Source organism: Aptenodytes forsteri, unplaced genomic scaffold (genome assembly GCF_000699145.1).
Source record: "Aptenodytes forsteri isolate BGI_AS27 unplaced genomic scaffold, ASM69914v1 Scaffold352, whole genome shotgun sequence".
Classification (NCBI taxonomy): domain Eukaryota; kingdom Metazoa; phylum Chordata; class Aves; order Sphenisciformes; family Spheniscidae; genus Aptenodytes; species Aptenodytes forsteri.
The window spans coordinates 51,624-75,577 of record NW_008794860.1 but is presented as its reverse complement, the minus strand read 5'-3'; the positions used below and the strand labels follow the sequence as shown (position 1 = coordinate 75,577).

The 23,954-nt window shown below is 37.9% G+C and overlaps 1 protein-coding gene across 1 annotated transcript in view; it reads left to right on the top strand.

Annotated features, from left to right (window-relative positions):
• LOC103895114 (glutamate receptor 4-like) overlaps positions 1 to 23,458 on the top strand; it is a gene marked incomplete at its 3' end in the record, with an annotated part of 76,141 nt that extends 52,683 nt beyond the window's left edge. The window contains exon 3 of the mRNA XM_009274629.2: positions 23,219 to 23,458. Within this exon, the coding sequence (XP_009272904.1) occupies positions 23,219 to 23,458 (240 nt within the window). The remainder of the gene's footprint in view (positions 1 to 23,218) is intronic.
• Between the last annotated feature and the right edge of the window lie 496 nt (positions 23,459 to 23,954).

Below are 23,954 nucleotides of genomic sequence, written 5' to 3'. Positions count from 1 at the left end.
ATGCAGACTAACAGCTACTACTTTTCCATCCTTTATAAATGTTTTTCTGATTGCATATGCTTTGAGGAAGAAAATTTAAAATTAATTTTTCTTTGGAGTTTTCTTTCTCCCTTCCCTTTCCTTCTCCCCCTCGTATATTTGTATTGTTTTTTTCTTAGAAATGCATAAAAAAGAATCTCATAAAGAGTGTGGTGGGTTGACCTTGGCTAAGGGCCAAACACCCACCAGCCGCTCTCTCACTGCCCCCCATTTAAAAGTTTTGGGTCGGGATAACGGGAGGGAGACCCCTTACCAATTACTGTCATGGGCAAAACAGGCTTGACTTGGGGAAAATTAATTAAGCACCTTTTCCCAGGTTCAACTGCACTCCTGCCCTCCTGAGTCCTTTCCCCCCGCCCGGAGTGGCACAGCCGCCATCTTGGCTGCTGGGCTCAGCCGTGCCCTGCGCTGGGGCCATTGGAGCCGGCTGGAACCGGCAGTGTCTGGCATGGGGCAGCCCCGGCCTCTCCTCACGGCAGCCCCTGCAGCCCCCCCTGCCAGCGCCTGGGCACTGACACCCCATACAAAAAGACACAATTCAGTGAAAACATCCAAATAAATGTTTTTCTTCCCAACTCCAGGTACGTTTTCTTCATTCTGTTTTCCAGCAGTTTTGGACTAAAGCTTTATCCTGTGTGGATGTGTGGGGTGTGTGTATGAAAGCTCACTCTCTCTTTATATAAATAAAGTTTATATTTTTCAAATTATATTATTTGATTCCTAAGCTGCTGCTGCTTCATGCATAAATTTCTCTTTTCCCCCTGGTTGTTCCCTCCATATTTTTTTTCCCCCCACAATCAACTCTTAAATAAGGTTTACTGCTCTGTATTTATCAGAATTACTCTGCCTTTTGGTGGACTGTTAGAGCTTCCCCATAGCTGTTGTTAAGTATAAAAGGGCTAGTCCGTGTCACTAGGCCCATTCTTCCTCTTCTCACGTGCTAATGAACCTGGTTGATGTCCAAGTCCTTGCCCAAACCCTGTTGGAGCCTCTTTTACTCTTTTGGACAGCATTACCAACTCCAGCTTTCTTTTTGCTATGTTTGTCCATTGCCTTCGGGAGTAAACTTGCTTTTCTTCTTGGGCAAGGTTGCTTTCTTCTGCCCCAGACATTTGGTTGTACACTGTCATGGCTATAATACCTACTTCACATTTTGCACTTCTTTTAGATGAATATTTATATCTTACAGTTTTTGCCAAATATATATGTATAACATTTATTATACATATATTATCTTTTGTTTATTTCTATAAATAATATATTAACATTTCCTCTCCTTATACTTCAACCACCGTTATAAATGATTTAACAGCATAAAATGTCTTTCCCATGCTCTGGCACTGTACTCTTGATTGAAAATTTTAAATGTTTCTCCTTACTACATGAGCTATCCTATATTCTGATGATTTCAATCTTTTCCTCTTTTCCAGCCACAGATAATTTAATTTTTGGAGTCTTCATTCAATAGGACAACTGAGATTGAAAATGGGAATATTCAGACTCTGAAGCTGAATTTTTTGGGGGAGTTAGACCTTCCTTATCTGAGGAAAGCTTAACAATATAAATGATGCTACTATATCTTTGTCAAGTCCATCTCTGGACAGCTTGTGAGCTGAACATACACTGAGCTGTGAACACCTGATTTCAGCTTAATGAAATGTTACCTTCCAAAGTCTAAACATATGGTCATTTCAGGGCTCTATTTAATAAGTTGTTCAAAACCTGAGTCACTGAAGCTTAATTGCAGAACAACTGGTGTTTTGTGGAATCCAAGTCAACTGTTCTTGTCTTAAAAAATTATGACTTCGTATTGTTGTCCTTTTAAAACTACTGTATATTTTGATGTGCTTATTTCAACTCTTGACGGTGATGAAGGTATATGTATTATTTATGATCACTGAATGTCAGGTGTATTTTCAGTTGCATAGCTCTCAAAGATAGACTGCTCAATTAATGTCAGGTTTTTTGAGTAGCAGTAGTGTAAGTTATGGCCAAGCCGCATGTTCAAAAATCCTGTTTCTGCTTTGTTCATAGAGATTTTTTTATATCTGTGCAGCATTCTGTGAATACACTAATCATTGTAGATATGCTGAAGATCAAATGGTTGTATTAGATGGCATATGCTTAAATGTCTTTTGGATAACTGGAGCTGGAAAATGAAAAAGACTGATTCCACTGTTCCTCCTCCCCTCTACCCTGACTGCAGCTCTTGTAATGACCCTGGTCAAGAGGCCAGGGGAATCGTTATGTTCCATCATGGGAAATGTAGTCTGCCCAGAGAGCTCTGTCCCAAGTGAGAATGAAAAATTGACTGAAGAAGGTAATGACTAAGGATGGACAGTTCTGAATCAAAATTTTCTGAGTCAGTTTAAAAAAATGAAATATTTTGTTTTCATTTGAAATGTAAGAATTTGTTTCGATTTTACTGATGAAAAGATGGAAGTTTTCTGGTAGTTGAAGCAGTTGGCAGAGACTTCTAATTTTATAGAAATTATGTTTTCCTGATATTATTCCTATTTATGAGATGTCAGAAAAAGAGATAGCTTTTTTGGTCACACTGTACACTGTGACATTACCCTTGTGCCTCTTTTATTGAAATTGGAACCATTACTTCTCATTAGATGTTTTTATTGCTTTGATATTATTTAGTAGTTGTTGTTTTTTGACATGTGGAAGCTCATGAGATGAACAGGCCAAAATTACAGAAAGGTCAGTAAATAATCATCTGTGCAATCAAAAAAACTTCATGTTGTTTACAAAATCCAACCTAGAAAAAGTCACAATTTCTAATAACTTTTTTCTCATGTTAAATACACAGAACAAAAATAATTATAGCAGATAATAATTTGAATGTGTATATATATACACGTAACTACCTTTTTACCTCATTATTTGTGTGCTGTATAATTTTATGTTTTGTCCCTATTATATGTCTAAAAAATGTACATAATGTAGTAAATGTAATTTAAAGACAGTAGTCTCAGAAAAAGAGAGTAGATATGTTGTCTTTGTCTATGTGATGCAGTACATACAATAGCAAAAGGAGAAAAATTGGCAGCATTCTGGATAAGAGAGGGCCCTCAGTATCAGAGACCGCTTAAGGCATATCTCACTATCTGCTTAATTTCCTGATTGCTCAGCATTTTGCAGAAGATTGGAATTACACTAAAAGCAAATTTACATGTTTTGTACAAATTATTCACTATTTCTTTGCTGCAGGGCTATTGCAAAAAACAACTTGCACTTCTCTGGTTTTTCGCAGAGGAGCTTTTATAATCAAAGGCCGTGATAACCTTGCTTCACCCAACCAGATGAGTGTAAACTGAAACACTGTGCTCAGTGCTAAACACCCGGTGTCAGACAAAACCTAAGCATCAGGTGGAGTCTAAAGTGCTGGTGTTTTTCTCGGTAACAATCAGTTCATTTTTTTATTTCTAAGGAAAAGCATTCCTATCCATCACACACCTCATGGTGAAGCGCTCTGTGCTGGTGGAGTCTTATCCTTCATGGAAATATTAATTTCAGAGTTAAAAAAAATCACCACTCTGTTTCTTCTGTTGGTGAATCTAAACTTCTCTTAAATCTGACCTATATCTGTGTGATACTCCTTAAATGCTAAACTGAAGTGTATTTCAAAGACCAGCATCTCTTTTTTCACAATCTTCCCACTAACTTCGGTGCATAGATTGCTTATAGAAGTAAGTCCTATGTCTACATAGCCTCCTAATTTTGTTAATGAAGGGATCTGCTATGCCTGTGCAGGAACTGATTTCCACAAGTGTTCTGTTATAGCTCTGTTTCACCATTTGCTTTCTTGAGGTAATACGAAGGTGTGACAGTAAATAGACAATCATACAACAGGATGAAATATAGCCTCTAGAGCAAGCCCTTCTGACATGTCTAGACTTACACCTTAGGCTGTGTACAGTGTCAAATAATCAAATTGTGTTGTTTAAAATACTCATTGATATATGTTGTTTTATTTTCTGATGCTGAAGGATGACTTCAGGCTAGATTTTGCCCTTGCGTGTGCACAAGCAATTCGCACTGGCTTTGAAGCAAGGTGAATCCACAAAGGAGTGGGATATTGTCCCTCAGCCTTTACGGCAATGCAATTATTTAATCAATTGGAGTTACGTTTTTGTGACACCTCATAGTGCACCCAATCAATAATAAATGATCAGTCAGTACTTCTGTTTTGAGTAAGTGATTGGGAATAAAACATGTTCCTCATGTTAATAACATGTCATAGGCTCATCCATGCATAAGCAGGCGTGACTTTCATTTTGTTTCTACAATTTCCTGGTCCAAATTTGGCACGATATAGAAGAATATGGTTATCAAGTCCAAATATGGTGTACTTTTAAGCCCATATTTTCAGAAGTATATGTACATTTGTGTTCATTGACATTACCATTGATAGCCTAGGTTTTTAAGGTTTTGTGGGTTTTTTTTTCCTAATGGCTATGCTGACATTGTTCATAGTAGTTAATTACTGCTTGAAATGGGCAATGAAAATTGTGACATCTTGCAGGTAATATCTAGAGGAGGGCTCATTAACCAATAGTTGATTATTTGCCAACAGTATCCTGAGGTGTATGAACAGGAGCGGAGCCAGTAGATCATGGGAAGTTATCACCCGCCCTGAGCACCTGCTCTGTGAGGAGAGGCTGAGGGAGCTGGGCTTCTTCAGCCTGGAGCAGAGACAGCTTCAGGAAGATCTAACAGCAGCCCCCAGTGCCTATAGGGAGGTCATATAGGGGATGGAGCTGGGCTCACTGAAGTGGGGCAGGGTGGGAAGATGAGAGACAATAAAAATAAACTGAAACAAGAGAGGTTCAGACTGGATATTAAAAAAAAATTGCCCCCATGAGGACAGTCAGGCAGTGGCACAGGATGCCCAGAGATGATGTGCAGTCTCTATTCTTGGAGGTTTTCAACCTCGACCGGGTGAAGCCATGAGCAGCCTGGTCTGGCCTCAGAGCTGACCCAGCTGTGAGCAGGAGGTTGGACCAGAGCCCTTCTGAGGTCCCTCCCAGCCTGAATCATCCTGTGACCCTGTTTGTACCCTCCAGCCAGGTTACTTGAAATCTCTGTTTGCTTTTTCTGAATTTTGATCTCAGTTAAACTCAGGGATAAAAAGTAGCACAGTAAGGAAATCCTGTGGGGTTGTGCTGAGTTTGTCAGCACTCAGAGCATTATGACAAGGAACGTGATGCTGGAGGAGATTCCTTTAAGCCTCCAGTGCAGTCCTCCCTATTCTCACAAGCCACCATCTGGCAGGCCATCCCTCTTTTCTTCAGTCTGGAGGAAATGAGACAAGCAAATTAAGCAGCTAGTTTGTTTAAGCTATCTCTTGATAGTATTGTACTTTTACATAGAGGAAGAATTATCCAGCAAAGCATGATGTGAAGTAGATGATCCAGACATTAAAAATCAAGAAAATACAAGAAGTACATTAACAGGACTGGATTTTTTGTAGCTTCTCGGTGTGATTTCAGTGAGACACACATTAAACCTAGTAACATCTGGAAAGAAGTAAAATGACCCTACCTAGTTTATATTTGATCCCTAGCAAAGGAGTAGTTGGTGCATCTCTTTCTTTTCTCAGCTGTGTTGGTATAGAAGCATAAGTATTGTAGAAATGCCACAAAAATAGGCTAAGAAAGAGACTGTAGAGAAAGTCAGGTTTTAGAAAAACAAGTTTTCTGTGCTTCTATGTTATTTCTTTTTCACAGCAACTCTTCCACTTCAAATCAAACTGAAAAATATTTGATTCTGTAGCTTTAGTAGCATCTATGTTCCTTTGTGTACCCATAAACAAAACAAATTCATCAGGCTAAGGGTAGTCAGTTTGATTCTGCATAGCTGTGTAGGAGAGAAAAATGCTTTATTCTGTACATTTTTCCTGACTGATTGAGTTTAGGTATACGATGTCAACATTTCATTTAAACCTTTGGTTTGTTGAAAAGGCCTTTACACAACATGATCAGCGTTTTCTAAAGTTGAAGAGTGATTATTTTACAGAAGTTGATTTTGGCCAGTAATTGCATGTTTGTATAATAAAATCATTGTGGTACCTAATTACTAATGAGTTTTCTGTATGTTAGAAATGAAAAGATCATAAAACATTTTCAACACAAATATAATGTGACTTTTTAAAAAAATACATGTTGTGGTAGCTTTGGGCTACCAGATGTTAATAGGTTTTAGTGGCAGAGGTGCTTTTAATAAATATGCTAGTATATATGCATTAAAAAACTGTGTTGCAATCCTTATTCAGGAAAAATTTCCATTTCTGTTAATGAAATTTTTCCTGAAACAGAACATAGAGTAAGCAAGGTAGTCTCAGAGGAAAAGGAAGAACTTGCTTTATAACAACTCTTTTGAGTAGGTCTTGCTGGAATAATTAAAACTGTGGAAAACTGTTTTTAATATTTTTTTATCTAACGTTATAACTAAAAAGAAAAGATTGAACATAGTTTTCTTAAAAACTCTACCTACAGTGGTCTGCCTTTCTCCAATATGCCTATAAGCAATACCAATCCACTATCCTATGACAGTCAGTTTGATCCTGCAGAGCACTGCGGAGAAAAGCAAGACATACAGAAGCATTTCTGCACTTCAGTGTTTCGTGTGATTGGTTTGGTTTGGGTGTACATTGTCACAGTCACATTTTATCCACCAACTCTTCAGACACTGTTAATGATTTCTTCTCATTTTTCTTTTTTGTATGTAGCAACAGACTATCTGGGAATTATGAATGAATATATGCTAATTAAGACAATAAAGTAGTTTAAAGACACACAAATGTTAATAGGATTTGAAATAAGAGGTAGCTTGAGGCCACTGCTGTAACTAACAGGCCATTTAAAAATTATTAGCATCAGGCCCAGTGGACCAGTAGTAAAGTACAGCTGCCTTTTTAGTACAATACCAGAGCTAGCAGCCCCTAGACCCTGAGCTTTACTCCAGTGATCACAGCTGTGAACTGTGCTGAACTAATTTTGCTTAATCCTGCAAATGCCAGCGTAGAAGCTACTAGCCTTACATAATGCCTGGGGTGATATATACAATATTTTGTTATTTGTAAAGCAATCTTTACAGCAAATTAATTTAAGTACATCAACAAAGACGTGTTCTTGCATTATTTACATCAAGCTGTTAAATGTTTTATTAATTTTCAGTGGTCTTTTTTGCAGACTAAGATTGATATATAAAAGAAGATGGAGTATATTGCTGACTTTATTGATCGAACAGTTCAATGAAATGAAGGACTCTGCTTTGGTCAGCCCTAAAATCCAAAAATAAAATGAAAAACAAGGGTTTCATTTGAGAAGGCTACTATTTGAGCAGCAAAAGAAGTTTACATAAGGTGACAGCTATTTTAAATCTCCTGTGATAACCATGATAAAGAAAAATATTTTGTAATGGCAAATTCTGTTTGTCAATCTGCCTCCTTTTTCCCCAGATCCCACAGTACACCCACCTTTGGTTCATATGCAGAGATAACAGGGTGCCACCCAACCAATCTCATCTCCCTTCTTATCTGTCTTCTTTTCTAAAACCATCACCAGCACATTTCCCAGCTCTGTAGAAATCCCAGTTATAGATGGCCCATTTCAAAATGCCTAATCGATGAAGCCCCATTCCTGCCAATGATATGAGAGAACAAAATGAGAGGGCTCATGCTCCTGTTTTAAATTGGTGAAGTTGTAGAAATACTTAAGACGGTGCCTGGCATAGAGAAAACAGGATTAGCTGAAAACTCAGGAAGAAACAAAGATAACTGGAAAACATATTTCTGTTACTGCTTTCTTTTTGTTAGGCAGTTTCCAAGTACAGAAATCATGATCTCTATCTTCAGAAGGTAAATTTTCTGAGAAATGAAGAAAATTCATTGCAAGTAGAAAGATGTGAAGCGGTGCATAAAACTGAATATTAACAGCTGTTTTAAGCTTTGACCAGCAATGCCCTCTCACTTAAGTGGTTCCGAATACATTTTGCCATCTTTTTATTATGCTTTGCAGATTATTGTTCTCATTTATGAGCTCAGAATCTGACAATGTCATAGGAAGAGAGATGGAAATAGCAGTTTTGATTGTTGTGCCAAGAGCAGGAAGGGAACCCAAATATCTGCATCACAGTGTGCCTACGGAGAACAATGGGCAGATAGCTTTTGAGATGCAGTTTGATTTCTTTGCATTTATGATTTTAAGCCAGTAGGTTGTGCTGCCATCTTTTTGAGTATTGGGAAATACCGTGAAAGAGAACCGTGATTGCAAGACAGATTCTGGTATTACTGTAGTCAACAACGTAATAATGCAATTTAGTGACATCAATTGATTTTAATGAAAGTTAGCAATTTTGCTTTTAGAGGAGAATATGAGATATGCTAAGCAATTTCTGCCTATTGAAAGGTCCTATTGTGTTGTGTTTCAGAATGGCTACTTGAGTCAAGGGGAGATAGGTCATGCCAAACATTCAAAACCTTTAACTACATTAGACAGGCTGCTTTTAGTCTGGTAGCCATTAGGAGCTCCAGTTTTGGATAAAGATACCATTTTGTTAGATGTTTTACAAATACAGAGTTACAAAAGAGATGTTCATTCATAACAGAACTTGCAATTTAATTATTTCATGTGAAGCAATGTTTTGTGGGTGGCAACTATGCTTTATGAGACAACATAAATGTTCTCCTGTCATCAACCGTTAGGCTCTCAGACAATAGCACGTTCATTTCCGTAAGTATCTCTTGCCCCAGAATTGAAACGAAATAAACTCTCCTTGTTAAACTAAACATGGAGAAGTATATAAGACAAATATGTTAGCCATAGTTACAAAGTTATGTACTTTTATTTGGCTTATCTTCCTACTTCTTTTAAAGATGTCTAAGCTAACATCTATCCCATTTTATAGTAGAGATTTAGATGTGTTTAAAATAGCTGTACAGTTTGCATTAGTATAAAAGAATTGGTGATACACAGAAATAGAAAACATGCATAAATATTCTTATGATGTATGCACAGATGTATTTATGCATGTATTAAACCTTTCCTTAAGTCTTATTTTAGCTGAAAAGAATTATTTAGAAAGCATACTCCATTCATGGCATTTGGCACTGAAACCTGCCTGTCATATCAAGCAGTTAGAGCTTGAAGTCATTAAACACAGGGGCATGGCCAGAATCCATCTTGCACTCATATGTGATGAGGTTGGTCTTCCATTTAGAAGGTGAATGGCTTTCACTTTAAATAACCTTGGTCAAATGGTTCATTTATATTTTATTTTTTGAAAGGTAATTCCTTTTTCTTATTATTTTAATTATTACGTGAGACTTACAGCTATTTAGAAATGCCTTTTATACATAAAAAAATAGGAAAGAACAGTTTTTCAGGGAAAGAAGAAACAACTTGGTGACAAAAAAGGGAACACAGTGGAATATGCATTTCCAGTAATCCATGCCAAGCATTTGATTTTAAAACCACCCAACTGTATTGTGGTTGGTTCCCACCGGCATAATTGTGGGAGGCTGAGAAGAATCTCTCTATTAAAATGAATAGAGAAGAAACTGCAAGGCACACAGGGGAAAAAAAGAGGGGGGGAAGAAAAGAGATAGCTCAGGGTTTCTTAAGCTTTGGACTTTTGGCCCTCCACAGACAGTAATTCCCTAATGTCATTTTGACATGACATGTCCGTAGTAAGCAGAATCTACATCTGAAAAATCCCGTAGCTATGATCACAGCATTATCTGGGGAAAACAGGCAAGCTACACGATGCTGAAAAAACTTCAGTGCAGTGAGATGATCAAAACAACAAGGCAGGATAAAGGAACAAGTACAAGTAATGAAAACACAATCTGTTTGAGATATCGGTGTGAGATGTCTTAAGTAACCATAATTCCCAGTATACATAGTCACCCAAACAGGCTAAGACCCAAATTTCTGGGAAGAGCAGGAGAGAAAATCTCTTGGTATGGTTCTGTTTTTGTGAAGTTAAGAGTAATAATGCCTAGGATGTTTGAGGGAGGGCTGAAGTATGAAATACAGAACGGTGAAAGAAATCTCAGAGAATTCTTGCTGAACAGGCCAGTGATGGATAATAAAGGTATCTACATTCATCTTAGTGATTCTTTGAAAAGATTTTATTCATTACTCCGACTATGTGAAGAACTTGAGTGTTAGTGTCTTTGGTTTTCAGACTGGAAAACTCAGAAAAGCTAAGTGACATCTATAGCTAGTGGAAGTTAAAATGGGAGTTAGAGTGAAAATTTACCAACTCCTTGCCTTTCACTTCGGCTGCGTCTATCTCTCTGGGTACCATTTGCCAGTTCATTAGATCAAAGCTAGGAAAAACAGTTAATAAGATCACACAATTTATGGGGTAATTCTAGGCTGTCAGAAGCACCTAAGTGTTCTGGGAAAGCCATCATTACCAGTGGTGATGTGTAAGAAGAAACAACCCAAACAACCAAAACGTACATTTTGGATGTACATGACAAAGTAAATTTCACATTATTTTTAAAATTTATTTACTCATCAGAACACACTTGCACTATGACATAGAAGAAGAATCATGGAAGCATGAAAATCTCTTATCCACTATAAATAAAACCAATGTCCTCAAATGTGAGAAGACTAATAGAACAATTGGCAGATCATGTATCTTGATCCCTGAAATGATAGCTCAGAAGATACCCCCTGACTGGGGAACAGCTTCAACAGAGCCCTGTGCACTTTGTCAGCAACTGCTGTTCTGTCAATACACAGTCACAGACTGCAGAAGGCAGCAGCAGAATTTTGTTCCTAGATCTTGTGAGGAGTTTTTTCTCTCTGACCAAGTTGTATATAATCTCATGATGTGACACCGTGTTCCATTTATCTGACAGTAATGCTAGTTTCAAATTCTGCTTCATACCATCAAAGGGAAAGGAGGAAAGGACAAACAGCAGATTTTATCAAAAATATTCAGAAACTCTTCTTAGGAAAGTCCCAATTGTGACCAAAAAATAGCTGAAAAGGTTTTTTTCAAGCTAGGATGTGTGTAATTATATAACAGCTTTTACTAACCCATGGGAAATCAGGAAAAACAGATGAGATTTTCATCACATATATCCTTTTAACATTAACATTGTTTTAAAAAATTAGAAACCATGTTTTCTGGCTCTTTAAAAAATACTTATATGTAAGAGTGGCCAAGGAAGCAATGTTGTACTTAGTGTTAATTAATCAACATGGTGTGGTGAATGTCTGTTGATCTTAACTGAGGCCAAAAGGAATCCATGGCTTCATTCATTCTAAATGGTAAACAGCAAAGTAAGAAGAATTATTTAAGATTATATCCTTGTGCAATAGCATGAATCAAAGTAAGCAATGATTTAAGTTGCTAGTGAGGGGACTCTTGATGGTGCGAAATCTATTACTGAGCAAAAATCCCAGCCTTGCCCCTGCCAACATTCAAAAGCCTGGGCTGGACAGAGAGCATTGCACTTCAGTCGCCAACCCGCGTTGGCTGGAAGACTAAGGTGGAAGAAAAAGAAATTGGGAGACAGACTCACCAGTGAAAGAAAAATACAGTTCCAGCAATGGATCAAATGGCATCACTCCCCTCAGGACAGGCTTTAATTCTAAAAATAACACTACAATCCAGACAAAAAAACCCCATCTCCATTCCAGTTGAATGACAACCACCTAAAGACCTTCATCATCATGCAGGACCAAGTTAGTCACATCTTTCATGATTTCCTGCCTTCCTTTCCTTCCTTTCCCCAGATGTTTCAGAGATCATTTTCTAAGTCAGAGGGAGCAGTTAGATGACTAGTCCCCTTTTAAAGTCACACAGAAGTTTAGTGCCAAAATTCCCTGATACTTCAAAAAATGCTTTACTTGAGCTTCCTCAAATTACAGGATTCAAGTTTTGTTTCAGTTCAATTAAATCAGAACACAAGGTTTGACATAAAGAAGCACCATTGGTTCTAAGTGTGAGGTATAAATGATGATAATGGATCCATCAAAACAATTTAGGTCAGGAGCCATACTGTATGGCTCCACCTCTCATATCTCCTATGAAATTCAGTTAATTCCCATCAATGAGAGTTTTGGTGGCAGGAGTACTGCAAAATTAACATGTGTTTCTCCAAAATGAAGAAAAAAGTATTGTTGCTATTTTTTTCTGAAAACCACAAATAGTTCTTCTTTTGCATAAAAAAAATCTGTGATTACACAGCTATGTATAAAAAGCTATTTTTATGTAATCAACTGCACATTTTATAAGATACTCTCCTATTTAAAGTTGTACTTTTTTTTTTTAGTTCCTCTGGAAAGAAAAATGTCTGTTTAAATATACCTATTTTCTTACTTTTCAAGATAAAAAGAAAAAAGAAAGCAAATGTTGTAGAGAATTGGGCCATCAAAGGATTACTTCTTAAAACAAAATTCAGACTTCTCTTTGTTCTGTTTCATTAAAATGGGATATGGGGGCAGGTTTTATAAAATCTTACATTTTGGGGGGAAAAACAAGCTGCAAACAAATTTGTTTTCTCTACAAAGGAATGTTTGGATGAAGTTCAAATTTGAACTGAAAGAAATAATATGTCTCATAAGGAAATGAATCAATCCAAGAATAGCAAAAGATGTTTAATCACACAGGCAATCTAGATAAGTTATAAAACATGATTTCTCTAGATATTAATCTAATGAGGATGAGCTTTCCCTTAGCTAGCAAACTGAAGAGGTGATATGATTTTGCAAGAAGATCTGTAACCACCACATGAGTATCTGAGTTGAAACATTAACCTCGGTTAAGCAACTGGGAGTTTTACCATTAATTAAGATGTTTAATCACACAGGCAATCTAGATAAGTTATAAAACATGATTTCTCTAGATATTAATCTAATGAGGATGAGCTTTCCCTTAGCTAGCAAACTGAAGAGGTGATATGATTTTGCAAGAAGATCTGTAACCACCACATGAGTATCTGAGTTGAAACATTAACCTCGGTTAAGCAACTGGGAGTTTTACCATTGATTCCATAAACCACTTTTTTACTGTAGTCCAGTCTAATTTCCATGCAATCTGTTATGCCTCTTTAAGCTTCTATCGTGAAGGAGGAAAAAAAAAAAAAGATAAAAGATAACTGCAGACATTTTGTCCTTGAGAAAACCTGCCAGCTTCATGGGAACTTTCTACCAAAACCTTTGTGTTTAATTTTTTTAAAAACTTCTCTGGTTTTGAAAAGCCTGGCAGTCTCACGTGGTACTGATCAGATTTTAAAAACAGCCAAAAAAGAACTTCTGTACCAATGTGGATTCTCATGCATATAGCTTTGAAAGGTAAGTGCTGCATGCGGATTCTCTATGGGAGAGCATTCAAAGAGAAAGTTTTGGCAGAGTTAGGGAAATGCACGTGTATGTGCATTGCCAGACAGCTATAAATACCAGATCCATGGAGTGCACAGGACTGGGGGACAAAGGCACAAAGACTGGATAATTTATTGCAGAGAGTGCTGTAAAGTACTTTTAAAAATGAGAAAAGATTTGTTAGCATTCAGCAAATGTGAAATTCATGAGGGGAGTTCTATCAAAGAGATTAGCCAAGGCACAGCGGAGAGAGGAATTTTATAAATAAACCCAGTGGAAAATGTTTTCTTGTTGTGTAAAAATGTTCCATTGGATTTAAATTATTTGGAATTATATATTAATGAAAGTAAAATACTTCAGTGGTGCAGAAGTTTTCAGATGGAAAGTACTTAAAAATTAAAGCAGTTTTTCTCATAGAAATTTATGAAAGGCCAGTCTACTTTGTGTTCTCCATCAAGAAATGAGAGTTGTCAGCAGTTTTCAGGAAAATAGAGATACATGGTCTGTATCTGAGAAATACCTGCAACCCCTGTCTAGGAGGAGATTTGTGGCTGCTGTATGAGGAGGGCCTCAGAGAAGGGCAGCTCCAAATCACATTGAATCTAGGGATGGACAGGGGAGAAAAACACAGAGATATGTTTCCTAAAGTGAGACTTTTTAAACAATTTTTAAATGTAGCTATCTAAATGTAGGTGCCAAGTCTTTCGTAGTTGCATAGTCTCCTTTTACAGCCAAAAGAGATAGGTACCTCTAGTGGATGAATCGGTACACTTAATTTATCACCCATCTTAAGCTGGGATGATCTGCCTTCTGAATATACCTTTTTCTGTTTTAGAGACAGGCAAAGAAAAAAAGAATTTAAAAACCTAACTTACAGGTGGTAAGAATCAGGTGAGACAGTCCCCTCCACTCTCCCTGCGTGCACATATACATACAAAGACACACACGCTCCTTTCACAAATTCTTTTGGGATTGGCTTGGAGGAAACTTTAATCAAGGAATTAATTTGTGAAGAGCAAAGCTTGCTCCATATGAAGCATGGAGAAGACTTCAGCAGTTAGATCTACACGTCAGTCTTGTCTGGTCTCTGTGGCCCTCTCTTTTCTGTGATTTTGGGCATCTCTCAGGTTAACCTTCTAAAGTTAATGTTCTGTAACTTAGTGATCTGGTATAAGACATTGCACACAAAATACTATATTACAATGCTCAAATTGATTTTAAAAGAAGAAAATACTGTGCATGTTAATTAAGCTAATTAAATTCCATTTTCCATTCAATAGGCAAGAAATGCACTATCACTTTCTGCTATTGTTTCAAGAATTGACTTTGAGCAGAAATAGTCTTTTAGAGACAATTCACAAAAATTGTTTCTGGAAACTTAATTATTAATTAAAAAATGTAATAAGTTTGTATCTTGCTTTGCAATATGTTCTCACATCTGCAGTTGCACAAACAAAACTGCATTTCCCAGATTACCATTTGATCTAGCACATTAAACCAAGATTTTCATTGTTCCTAGGAGAGTATTTTCAAATGAGCTGGCAGTTCACTTAGAGAGTACATGAAGTAACCCATTGCTGTGGGTTAAATGTCAAAGACACCCATGAATTTTCCATGCCTCAAGTTTGATGGATCCATCTGTTGATCTCCACATAAATACTCCTCCACACTCTTCAGTACATGCTTAATTTTATGCATGCAACTAAACACACTGACCTTTAGGACAAGTGCTTACGTGTTTTTAGGGTTCCAGAATTTACTATAGAATTGCAAGATAAAGGTCCACTAGGTGTAACGTTTATACACATTGGGGTAGCACTCAGAAGCCACAGCTGAGACAGTTGGACCATTGTGCTAAACTTTTTACAGGCATCTAATAGGAGGCTGGCCTTCCTGCCAAGTGCTTATAGTCCAAAATCGACCAGACAGGTGAAACATTGAGAACTGAGACATGGGAATGTGAAGTGATTTGCTCCAGAGTATGAATGTAGTTTCAGAGGTTCAGTGCCCAACATACCAGACTTCTCATTATGCAGTTACATCACAGGAGGATAAACTTTTGAGGGGAATAAATATTTGAGAGGGTAATGTTTGTGATTCAATTTTTTTTTAACCGGAAAGTTATTAAGTTTTTTTTGTTCACCTCCATCATTAATACCGTATTAAACTGTAGAGCAATAAACTGATTTTAGTTAAAGCAATGATGTGATATTATTTCCAGTTACAACGCTTTAGGCATGATGCTACCCAAAGTGTGATGCATGCCTCCTGAACGCAGGGGAAGATAATTATTTTGCTTGAAGAAGTTTGTGACCAAAAGGCAAAGGTAGATGATGATTTAGATGGTGCAGGGTCTATAAGTAGAAAATGAACAGGGTTGTAATGGGTGCTTGTTTCATTAGACACAAAAAATCTAACCATATAATTTGTAAGAAACTCCCTGTTTCCCTTTTCCCCTTTTTTGGATAGCAATATTTAGAAATAACCTTTTCTATTCGAGACAATTCTTAAGATAGTAGTAAACTGGTCCTAAGACATCTATAATGTTTTTCATCTACCCACTTTATGTAACACTGTTTTCTCTTTTATAAACCTATCTGTCATCTTATATCAGTGATTTAATTCATGAAGGTACCTCATTAAGTTGGTCTCAGTGCTGGGAATTTTTCTTAATGCAACAGCATAATTTAGTATAAAATCAGCAGTCTTGAACAGAACCCAGAGGAAGAGCATATTTGCATCAAATTTGTATTGGATTTGGGTGCAAGATAGTTGAAAACTACATGGGGACGAATTTAGATCACTTGTCTTGTAATACTAGAGCCCTGACTGGCCTCGAGTCCTCTTCCAGGAGGTGGAGGTCAGTGGAGTGATCAGGAGGAGATGGATCAGGGGTGTTCTCTGCAAAATGAAGAGAAACATGTTTTGACATTTTAACAGGAAACTCTAATCTCAAAGCTGTTTTAGAAATATTACTTAATCTCATCTCAAGTGTTGGAGCTTTCACGCATATAAGTTGATAAATCATTTGACCTTGGGAGGCAGGTCCTTATTTAGATTAAATGATTCTCCATTCAGCGCTCCATCTGACTTGTAGAGCTTGCATCTCCATATGGCTAGGCTGTTCCTCTTGGAAGGAGTTCTTTAGGTTGAGAAAATTCACCCAGTACTTTTACATCAGTGCTGGCAGATGCAGGTGCACAGCAGCTGAACAAAATAGAGAGTACATAACTGTGATCCATGAGGACATGGATCACTGACAGCATTGCAGGCACACCTCGGATGAAAGCCTTCATATACTATTGTGGTGGCAAGGAAATTAACTCCTTATATATATTTTTGAAATTTATTGCTGTCTGGAGTTTACCAGGTGTATTGGCTTTCTGTGGACAGGTTTTGGTTGGGGGGGGGGCTGCAGGGGTGGCCTCCGTGAGAAGACGCCAGGGGCGACCCCCATGTCGGACAGAGCCAGTTTTCAGCCAGCTCCAAAACAGTCACTGCTGGCCAAAGCTGAGCCCATCAGCGATGCTTTGGTGCCTTTGTGATAACATATTTAAGAAAGGGTAAAAAACACTGCATAGGAGCAGTGAGAGAGAGGAGTGAGAAAATGTGAGAGAAAAAACCCTGCAGACACCAAGGTTGGTGAAGAAGGAGGAGGAGGAGGTACTGCAGGTGCTGGAGCAGAGATTCCCCTGCAGCCCGTGGAGAAGACCACGGCGACACAGGTTGTCCCCCTGCAGCCCATGGAGGACCATAGCGGAGCAATATCAACTCTGCAGCCCATGAAGGACCCCATGCTGCAGCAGGCAGATGTGCCCTTAAGGAAGCTGCGGCCTGTGGAGAGCCCACACCAGAGCAGGCTTCTGGCAGGAGCTGTGGCCCATAGAGAGGAGCCCACTCAGGAACAAGTTTTCTGGCAGGAGCTGTGGCCCATGGGGGACCCACGCTGAAGCAGTCTGTTCGTGAAGGACTGTACCCCATGGAGAGTACCTACAGTGTAGCAGTTCTTGAAGAACTGCAGCCCATGGGAAGGACCCATGTTGGAGCAGTTCGTGAAGGACTATATCCCATGGGGGGACCCCACGCTGGATTAGGGGAACAGCGTGAGGAGGAAGGAGCAGCAGAGACAAGTTGTTATGGACTGACCACAATCCCCACTCCCCATTTGGATCTCCAAAGCATAGGAGGAAATGAAAAGAGAGCAATGACAGGCTGACCTCATATCTGGAAAACTTCCATAACACAGGCTGCTCTGAGTCTTTCAGTTTTGGCGCTTCCACAGTTTATGAGTTTATGGCAGATCAGTGAGCCTGTCAATATATCTGTAACAGCCAGCTGTGCCAGGGCTTCCCACATAGGAGCCTAAAACATACGGAAAAGCATTTTTAAATGCTCGTTCCAGACCTTGTGTCCCAGAAGACTCAGGGTCTGTGAGTCATGGCTCTGAAGCAAGATCTACCCTGTTACTTCCATGTTAGATTGTGGGTCTTCCAGATGCTTAACTATATGGTATAGGTACCATATAGACTGCTGAGCAAAACTAATGCTGTTGGCAGACCAGCTGTGCTCTGCTTATCAGACTTCATTTTGTAAATATATTGTTAGGGTAGTGTTTATTTGTCTCTTGAAGAAATTCTAAAAATTTTGAGTGTGACCAAATAATAAAACAAGACCAGTATCATGTAAATATGTGTGCAGGTATGTATATGTATGCGTGTTTGTACATACACATTTCTCACAAACTTTCACTTGACCTCTTCTGTGTCATTTTCGTGGTTGTGGTTACAGCTGTATTTGGACTCACTTCCCCTGTGCCTGTTTAGAGGATTTAAACTATATGGGTATAATTTCTGGAAATCAGTGAATAAGAAGAAGTCAGGTTTTTTTTGCTTTTTGTTTTTCAAGAAACGATTTGTGTTTAAAGTGTAGGACTTGTCTTTAGAACAATAGCAGGGACTTCGGGAAGTCTTTCTCTCACAGAGAAAGAAGACCGCATGTGGCTTGACTGTGTGTCTCAGTAAACCCTGCAGTGTACAGTTTTTGCCATTTTGGCGTCATGATTTCTTTTTCTAACTGAACGTCCCATGAGTCATATTCTTTTATATCAGACTTCATTTTGTAAATATATTGTTAGGGTAGTGTTTATTTGTCTCTTGAAGAAATTCTAAAAATTTTGAGTGTGACCAAATAATAAAACAAGACCAGTATCATGTAAATATGTGTGCAGGTATGTATATGTATGCGTGTTTGTACATACACATTTCTCACAAACTTTCACTTGACCTCTTCTGTGTCATTTTCGTGGTTGTGGTTACAGCTGTATTTGGACTCACTTCCCCTGTGCCTGTTTAGAGGATTTAAACTATATGGGTATAATTTCTGGAAATCAGTGAATAAGAAGAAGTCAGGGTTTTTTTGCTTTTTGTTTTTCAAGAAACGATTTGTGTTTAAAGTGTAGGACTTGTCTTTAGAACAATAGCAGGGACTTCGGGAAGTCTTTCTCTCACAGAGAAAGAAGACCGCATGTGGCTTGACTGTGTGTCTCAGTAAACCCTGCAGTGTACAGTTTTTGCCATTTTGGCGTCATGATTTCTTTTTCTAACTGAACGTCCCATGAGTCACCTATTCTTTTAAAGTGATAGTACTATCACATAGTTCAATCTGCTAGAATAGAACATACCTAATTCATATTACAGCTACTGCAATAACATTATCTTGGCTATTTAAGGTGTGCGTTGCAACATCTTCTCTGGAGTCTGACCTCCACATTCGTCTTACCTTTGGTAAGACCAATGGCATTGCAAAATTTGCAGGAGAAAATCATGTGTGTAATACTGGAATTAAGTTGTCAGCTATGAAGAGATGTCTGGTTTAAAGACAAATTATTATTCAATATATTTCAAAGTATGCTCATGAAAGTGTATTTGTCACTGCTTTATATTTATGGGGGAAAAAATCTTGAACAAAATTTTCTTAGAATGCTAATATGAGACTGTGTTTTACCTAGCACAATTTAGTCCATTTATAATAAGTAAAATGCCTTTAGAAGCGTAAGAGAAATAGATAAAGAATTGGGAAATCCAGGTAGTCATGTTTGCTGGGAGGCCTTTTCTGAGAACAGTAGTGAGTCAGAATGCAAATCCTTATGGTTTTGCTGATTTTTGTGGTCGCTGCTGATTACTGTAAAATTGATTCAGGAGCGTTGCAGCATCTCTGCATATGTTTAAGCCTAATCTCCATAGTGTCACAGGCATTTCTCCTCTCTGTGGGTATTGTACTGAGTAAGAAAAAAATCTCATAACCTTCATCTTAGCATTTTTTCTTATCAAGGAGCAAAGAAGGACACTATTCAGTAACTTCCCAGTCTTGGTCTCAAGTATAATAGCACAAGTTTTCTTGGATTGGTTATTTCAGGACTTCAATGATAGTCAGATAATGTTTTATTGCATTTGTATCTAGGCTGTGGCAAGGATAGTTTGCTCTGAAAACATGAAGAATTATTATTCTGTTATTTTTAGTTAAAAGTATTTTAGTGTCATGTTATTTAATGACATTTCAAGTTTGGCTTTTTTCTCTCTCTTTTTTTTCCTCCATCCTGAGAAGGAATTTGAGCTTTAACTCTAAGTGTACCATTTCACAGCTTGACATTGATTTCTTGAATTTTTCATTATGTAGAATCCTACTGCATGGACCATGTGTTATGAAAAGTATCCTTTGCCCATGTAAAACTGCAAAGAAGTAAGGCAATGCAGGGCCTTAACAAGGGTTTTCTCTAAACAAAAAACAAATTAAGTAACTACCACTAACGTACACAAGGTTTACATTCAACTATTTTAGTTGGCAAAGTTAACTGGACTGTGTTTGAAAATATAGGAGGCCTGCCGTTTCCTCACAGAAACACTTGTAAAACACTAAGAAATCCCTTTGCAGGGGAAAGTAACATGCAGGATGTGACTCCAGAACTGAATGAATGATTATACAAGAAAGATATAAGAAACAATTGTTTTAAACGGGTTATTAGTAAGAAAGATTGTGTTGAAGAAATCAGGAGGTAGAAAGGACATTTGTTGCAGAAATGAGAGCCTAATTTAGGGCTGCCAGTGAAAACTGAGACTTGCAAAGGACATTAAAACAACAGTAGAAGGTCATTTACATCTTTAAATACAAAGACAGCAAATAGGAAAATAATTGAAGCTGTTATACATTGATGATGGGACAGAAGAACAGGAAAATCTGGTTAGAGATGTAAAACTAATAGATACTTCACATTGATTTTCACTCAAGGAGGATGTTGACCTTAAAAGAGGCACGATGGCTAATGGGAATAGGGAAATCACCTCTTTCTTCTGTGGTTCTTAAAGAGTTGGTTTACTGAAGGGCAAATACAATAACAAGTACTTCTTAGTAGAGCTGTTAAATGAGTTGTGATACATATGATCAGTGAATAGGAAATATAATACCTATTTTTAAAGGGGGACATAGAATCTGGCAGCCATGGACCTAGCAGCTTAACATCAATAGACGGTAAAGTTATAGAACAGATTTTGATGGAAAGAAAGCTTTAAAATATGGGTATAGACAGAAAATGGCATAAAATTCAACCAGAAGTTATTGAGGTAGGAAGCGTGGGATTGATCCATATCTTCCAATTGCCAAGAGAATGAAGTAAAATAGACATGCTCCTAAGAGAAGTTATTTATGAAAATAGAGACAAACAGGGGAGTTAAAAGATAGGCGTGAAACTATGGGGAAGATGGCAACAAATGCTGGTAGAAGAGGAGGTACCAGGCTGGAGAAGCATAGCTACAGGAGGAAGATACTAAAAGACTGGTTTTACAGTAGACACAGAGGTAAAAAGTTGGAGTACCCTGATGGAATTTGCTGGTGAGGCAGATACAGACATCGATAAAAGTTCAGAGCAGGCTAAGAATGTAACTGTGGAAGTAAATAATTTTGAGGAGTACAGTAATAGATGTGACATAATGGAAAACAAATAATGGTGACTGATAAAAATATTATACTATAAGCAGAAACTCATCATTTGGAAATGTCCCAGAAGGAGGAAGGAGCACAATTTTGATCCTGAGATGTTTGTCAGCCATCACTGAGGTGCAGATTTAGAAAAATGCAATGTGATCTTAGGATATGTCAGCAGAAGTATTTTACAGTAGAGATGGGGAAGTAATGTAAAAAGAAGCAGAAAGCCTTCAACTGAAATTCTAAACATGTTGGTCATCTGTGTTGCAAGAAAGATGAGATGAAAGAGGGAAAGCACAGAACAACATTTTTCAGGATGATTAGTGGAATGGCAAGCCAGTCATTTGATGTGTCTAGGAGAATGTATGTTGTGTGGTCAAGCAAAGAAAACACTAAGAGGGTTTATAACAGCTGTGTATCAACATATTGAAGAGGAACTTAGGGGAAGGAAGAAAGCTTTTTAAAAAGCTTTATTTCTATATAATCTGGCTATGAAAATCCTTAGGTTGGGGGCTGTAACAGTGGGGCAGCACATAAAAACACAGAAATGCACTCAAGCCACTTACTCCAGTTCTCACATCAGAACTGGATAAATCACCCAAGTCTAAGGAGAAAAATGCACAACTTGTATTTTTTGCTCTTTATGCAGTAAATGTAATATAAAGGAATTAAAGATGAACTGATTTGAATCAGCCCATTTGCTAAGTGTGTACGCTGTACCCTGACTGTGCTGCTCTCACAAGGATGACTGTGACCTCCAGGCTAGAAGGAAAGAGGCCATCATCTAGTTAAAAAGGTGTGACTTAAGTTTTCCCATGTTTAGGCTACATGTAAGAATGGGTTGCAAGGAGGGAGGGTCTGGAACAGGAGAGCATAGGAAATACATACTTCGGAGAAAATGGTTACGATGATCCCCTAACTGTTCCTTTCTCCATTTTCTTTGATTCTAGGATAGGCAACACTATTAATGATCACACAGTTTCTAATAAGTTGGTTTGTACTTCAAAAAAAGTGAGGTATTTTTCATTGGGCCCTTTATGAGTTGCTAGAAAGGCAGTATTTTCTCAAGAAAATACCTTATGCCTGTTTTTATGTGCATAGATCAGTAAAGCCCTTATCCAGTCTGCTGAAATCAATAAAAGTCTGTCTCTATGTCTTAAATGAGTCCAAGAGCAAATCAAAACTCGGTATATATATTCAGGTCGTTTATTTTCTGGTTTTGAGATTGACACAGAGTAGAAATAAAAGGTTTGGGGCAAAAGTCTGGTCACATTGACTTACTATGTTTTCCTTCAACTGCTCTCTTAAAGTCAAGGAGATTATTCATGAAGTAGGTTTTTACTCAGTGTCTGTAGTAGAGTTTTAATGTAGCACAAGGGCTCCCTGCTTAAAAGGGAGTGAAGTTTCTACATTGTTATAATTCAAAATGTCCAGATTTCACTTACAAGGTCAATAACATTTTTGTGATAATTTTCACATTTTAAAATGTGAACACTTTTCTGTTTAAGGTAATGGAAATGATCAACGCCTGATAATATGCAGAGCTGTGGTTAAAACAGCATATGTTGACTTTTCACTGGTGTGGAAAAATACATGTTATTTATTTTATATTAGAGTAAAAACACTATAGATAACGTAATGTTCTATGAATAGAATCCAAAAGTGACAAAATGTTATTTAGGTATTTATTTATTGGTTTCCAGGGTGAAACATGTGACAACTGTGTATAGTTAATTACAGGCAGAAATGGAAATCTTCAAATTAAAGATTTGGGGATGTTGGAATGTGTAAGTACGTGTTTACAGATTTTGTCTCTAGCTGAACTCTGGTTTTTTTTCTTCCAGTTTGCTCCCAGTATTCTAGAGGAGTTTTTGCCATTTTTGGACTGTACGATAAGAGATCAGTACATACTTTGACCTCATTCTGCAGCGCCTTGCACATCTCCCTCATCACGCCGAGTTTCCCCACGGAGGGTGAGAGTCAGTTCGTGCTGCAGCTGCGGCCATCTCTGCGGGGAGCCCTCTTGAGCTTGCTGGATCATTATGAATGGAACCGCTTTGTCTTCCTGTATGACACAGATCGAGGTGAGTTGTGACCCAGCTTTCTTATCTTTTTAGCTCAAATGACTTTTGCAAGAACTGTGCTTTTTTATATCATATTGAGAGCTTGGGGAGTCAAATTTTAAAGGGCCTTTGAGGTGAAATACCTCTGACTGAGTAGCTGTGTGGCTGAAGGCACAATTCCTTCGTCTGCAAATACTGGATATTGGATGCACATAGCATGTAATCGACCAGCCGAAGCCTGTGCTTTAAGTCTAGAATACTAAAACATTTTAACTAATGTTAGTGAAACAGAGACACAGTTCAATAAACAGAATTTTACAGCTCTGTTCACTCTACAGAATTCTATGATTCTATGATTCAACTCACTTCGTAAGTGACAGCAGTAAAAAGAAGTAGAGGACCAGCCTATTCTCTGCACCTGCATTGGTGTAAGCTGAGATGTGAGTGAGCCCCTTGGGGCTTCCATGCTTTGGAAGGTCAAGGCAGAGAGAGGCTCGCTCAGTGTGAGGCTCTCAGG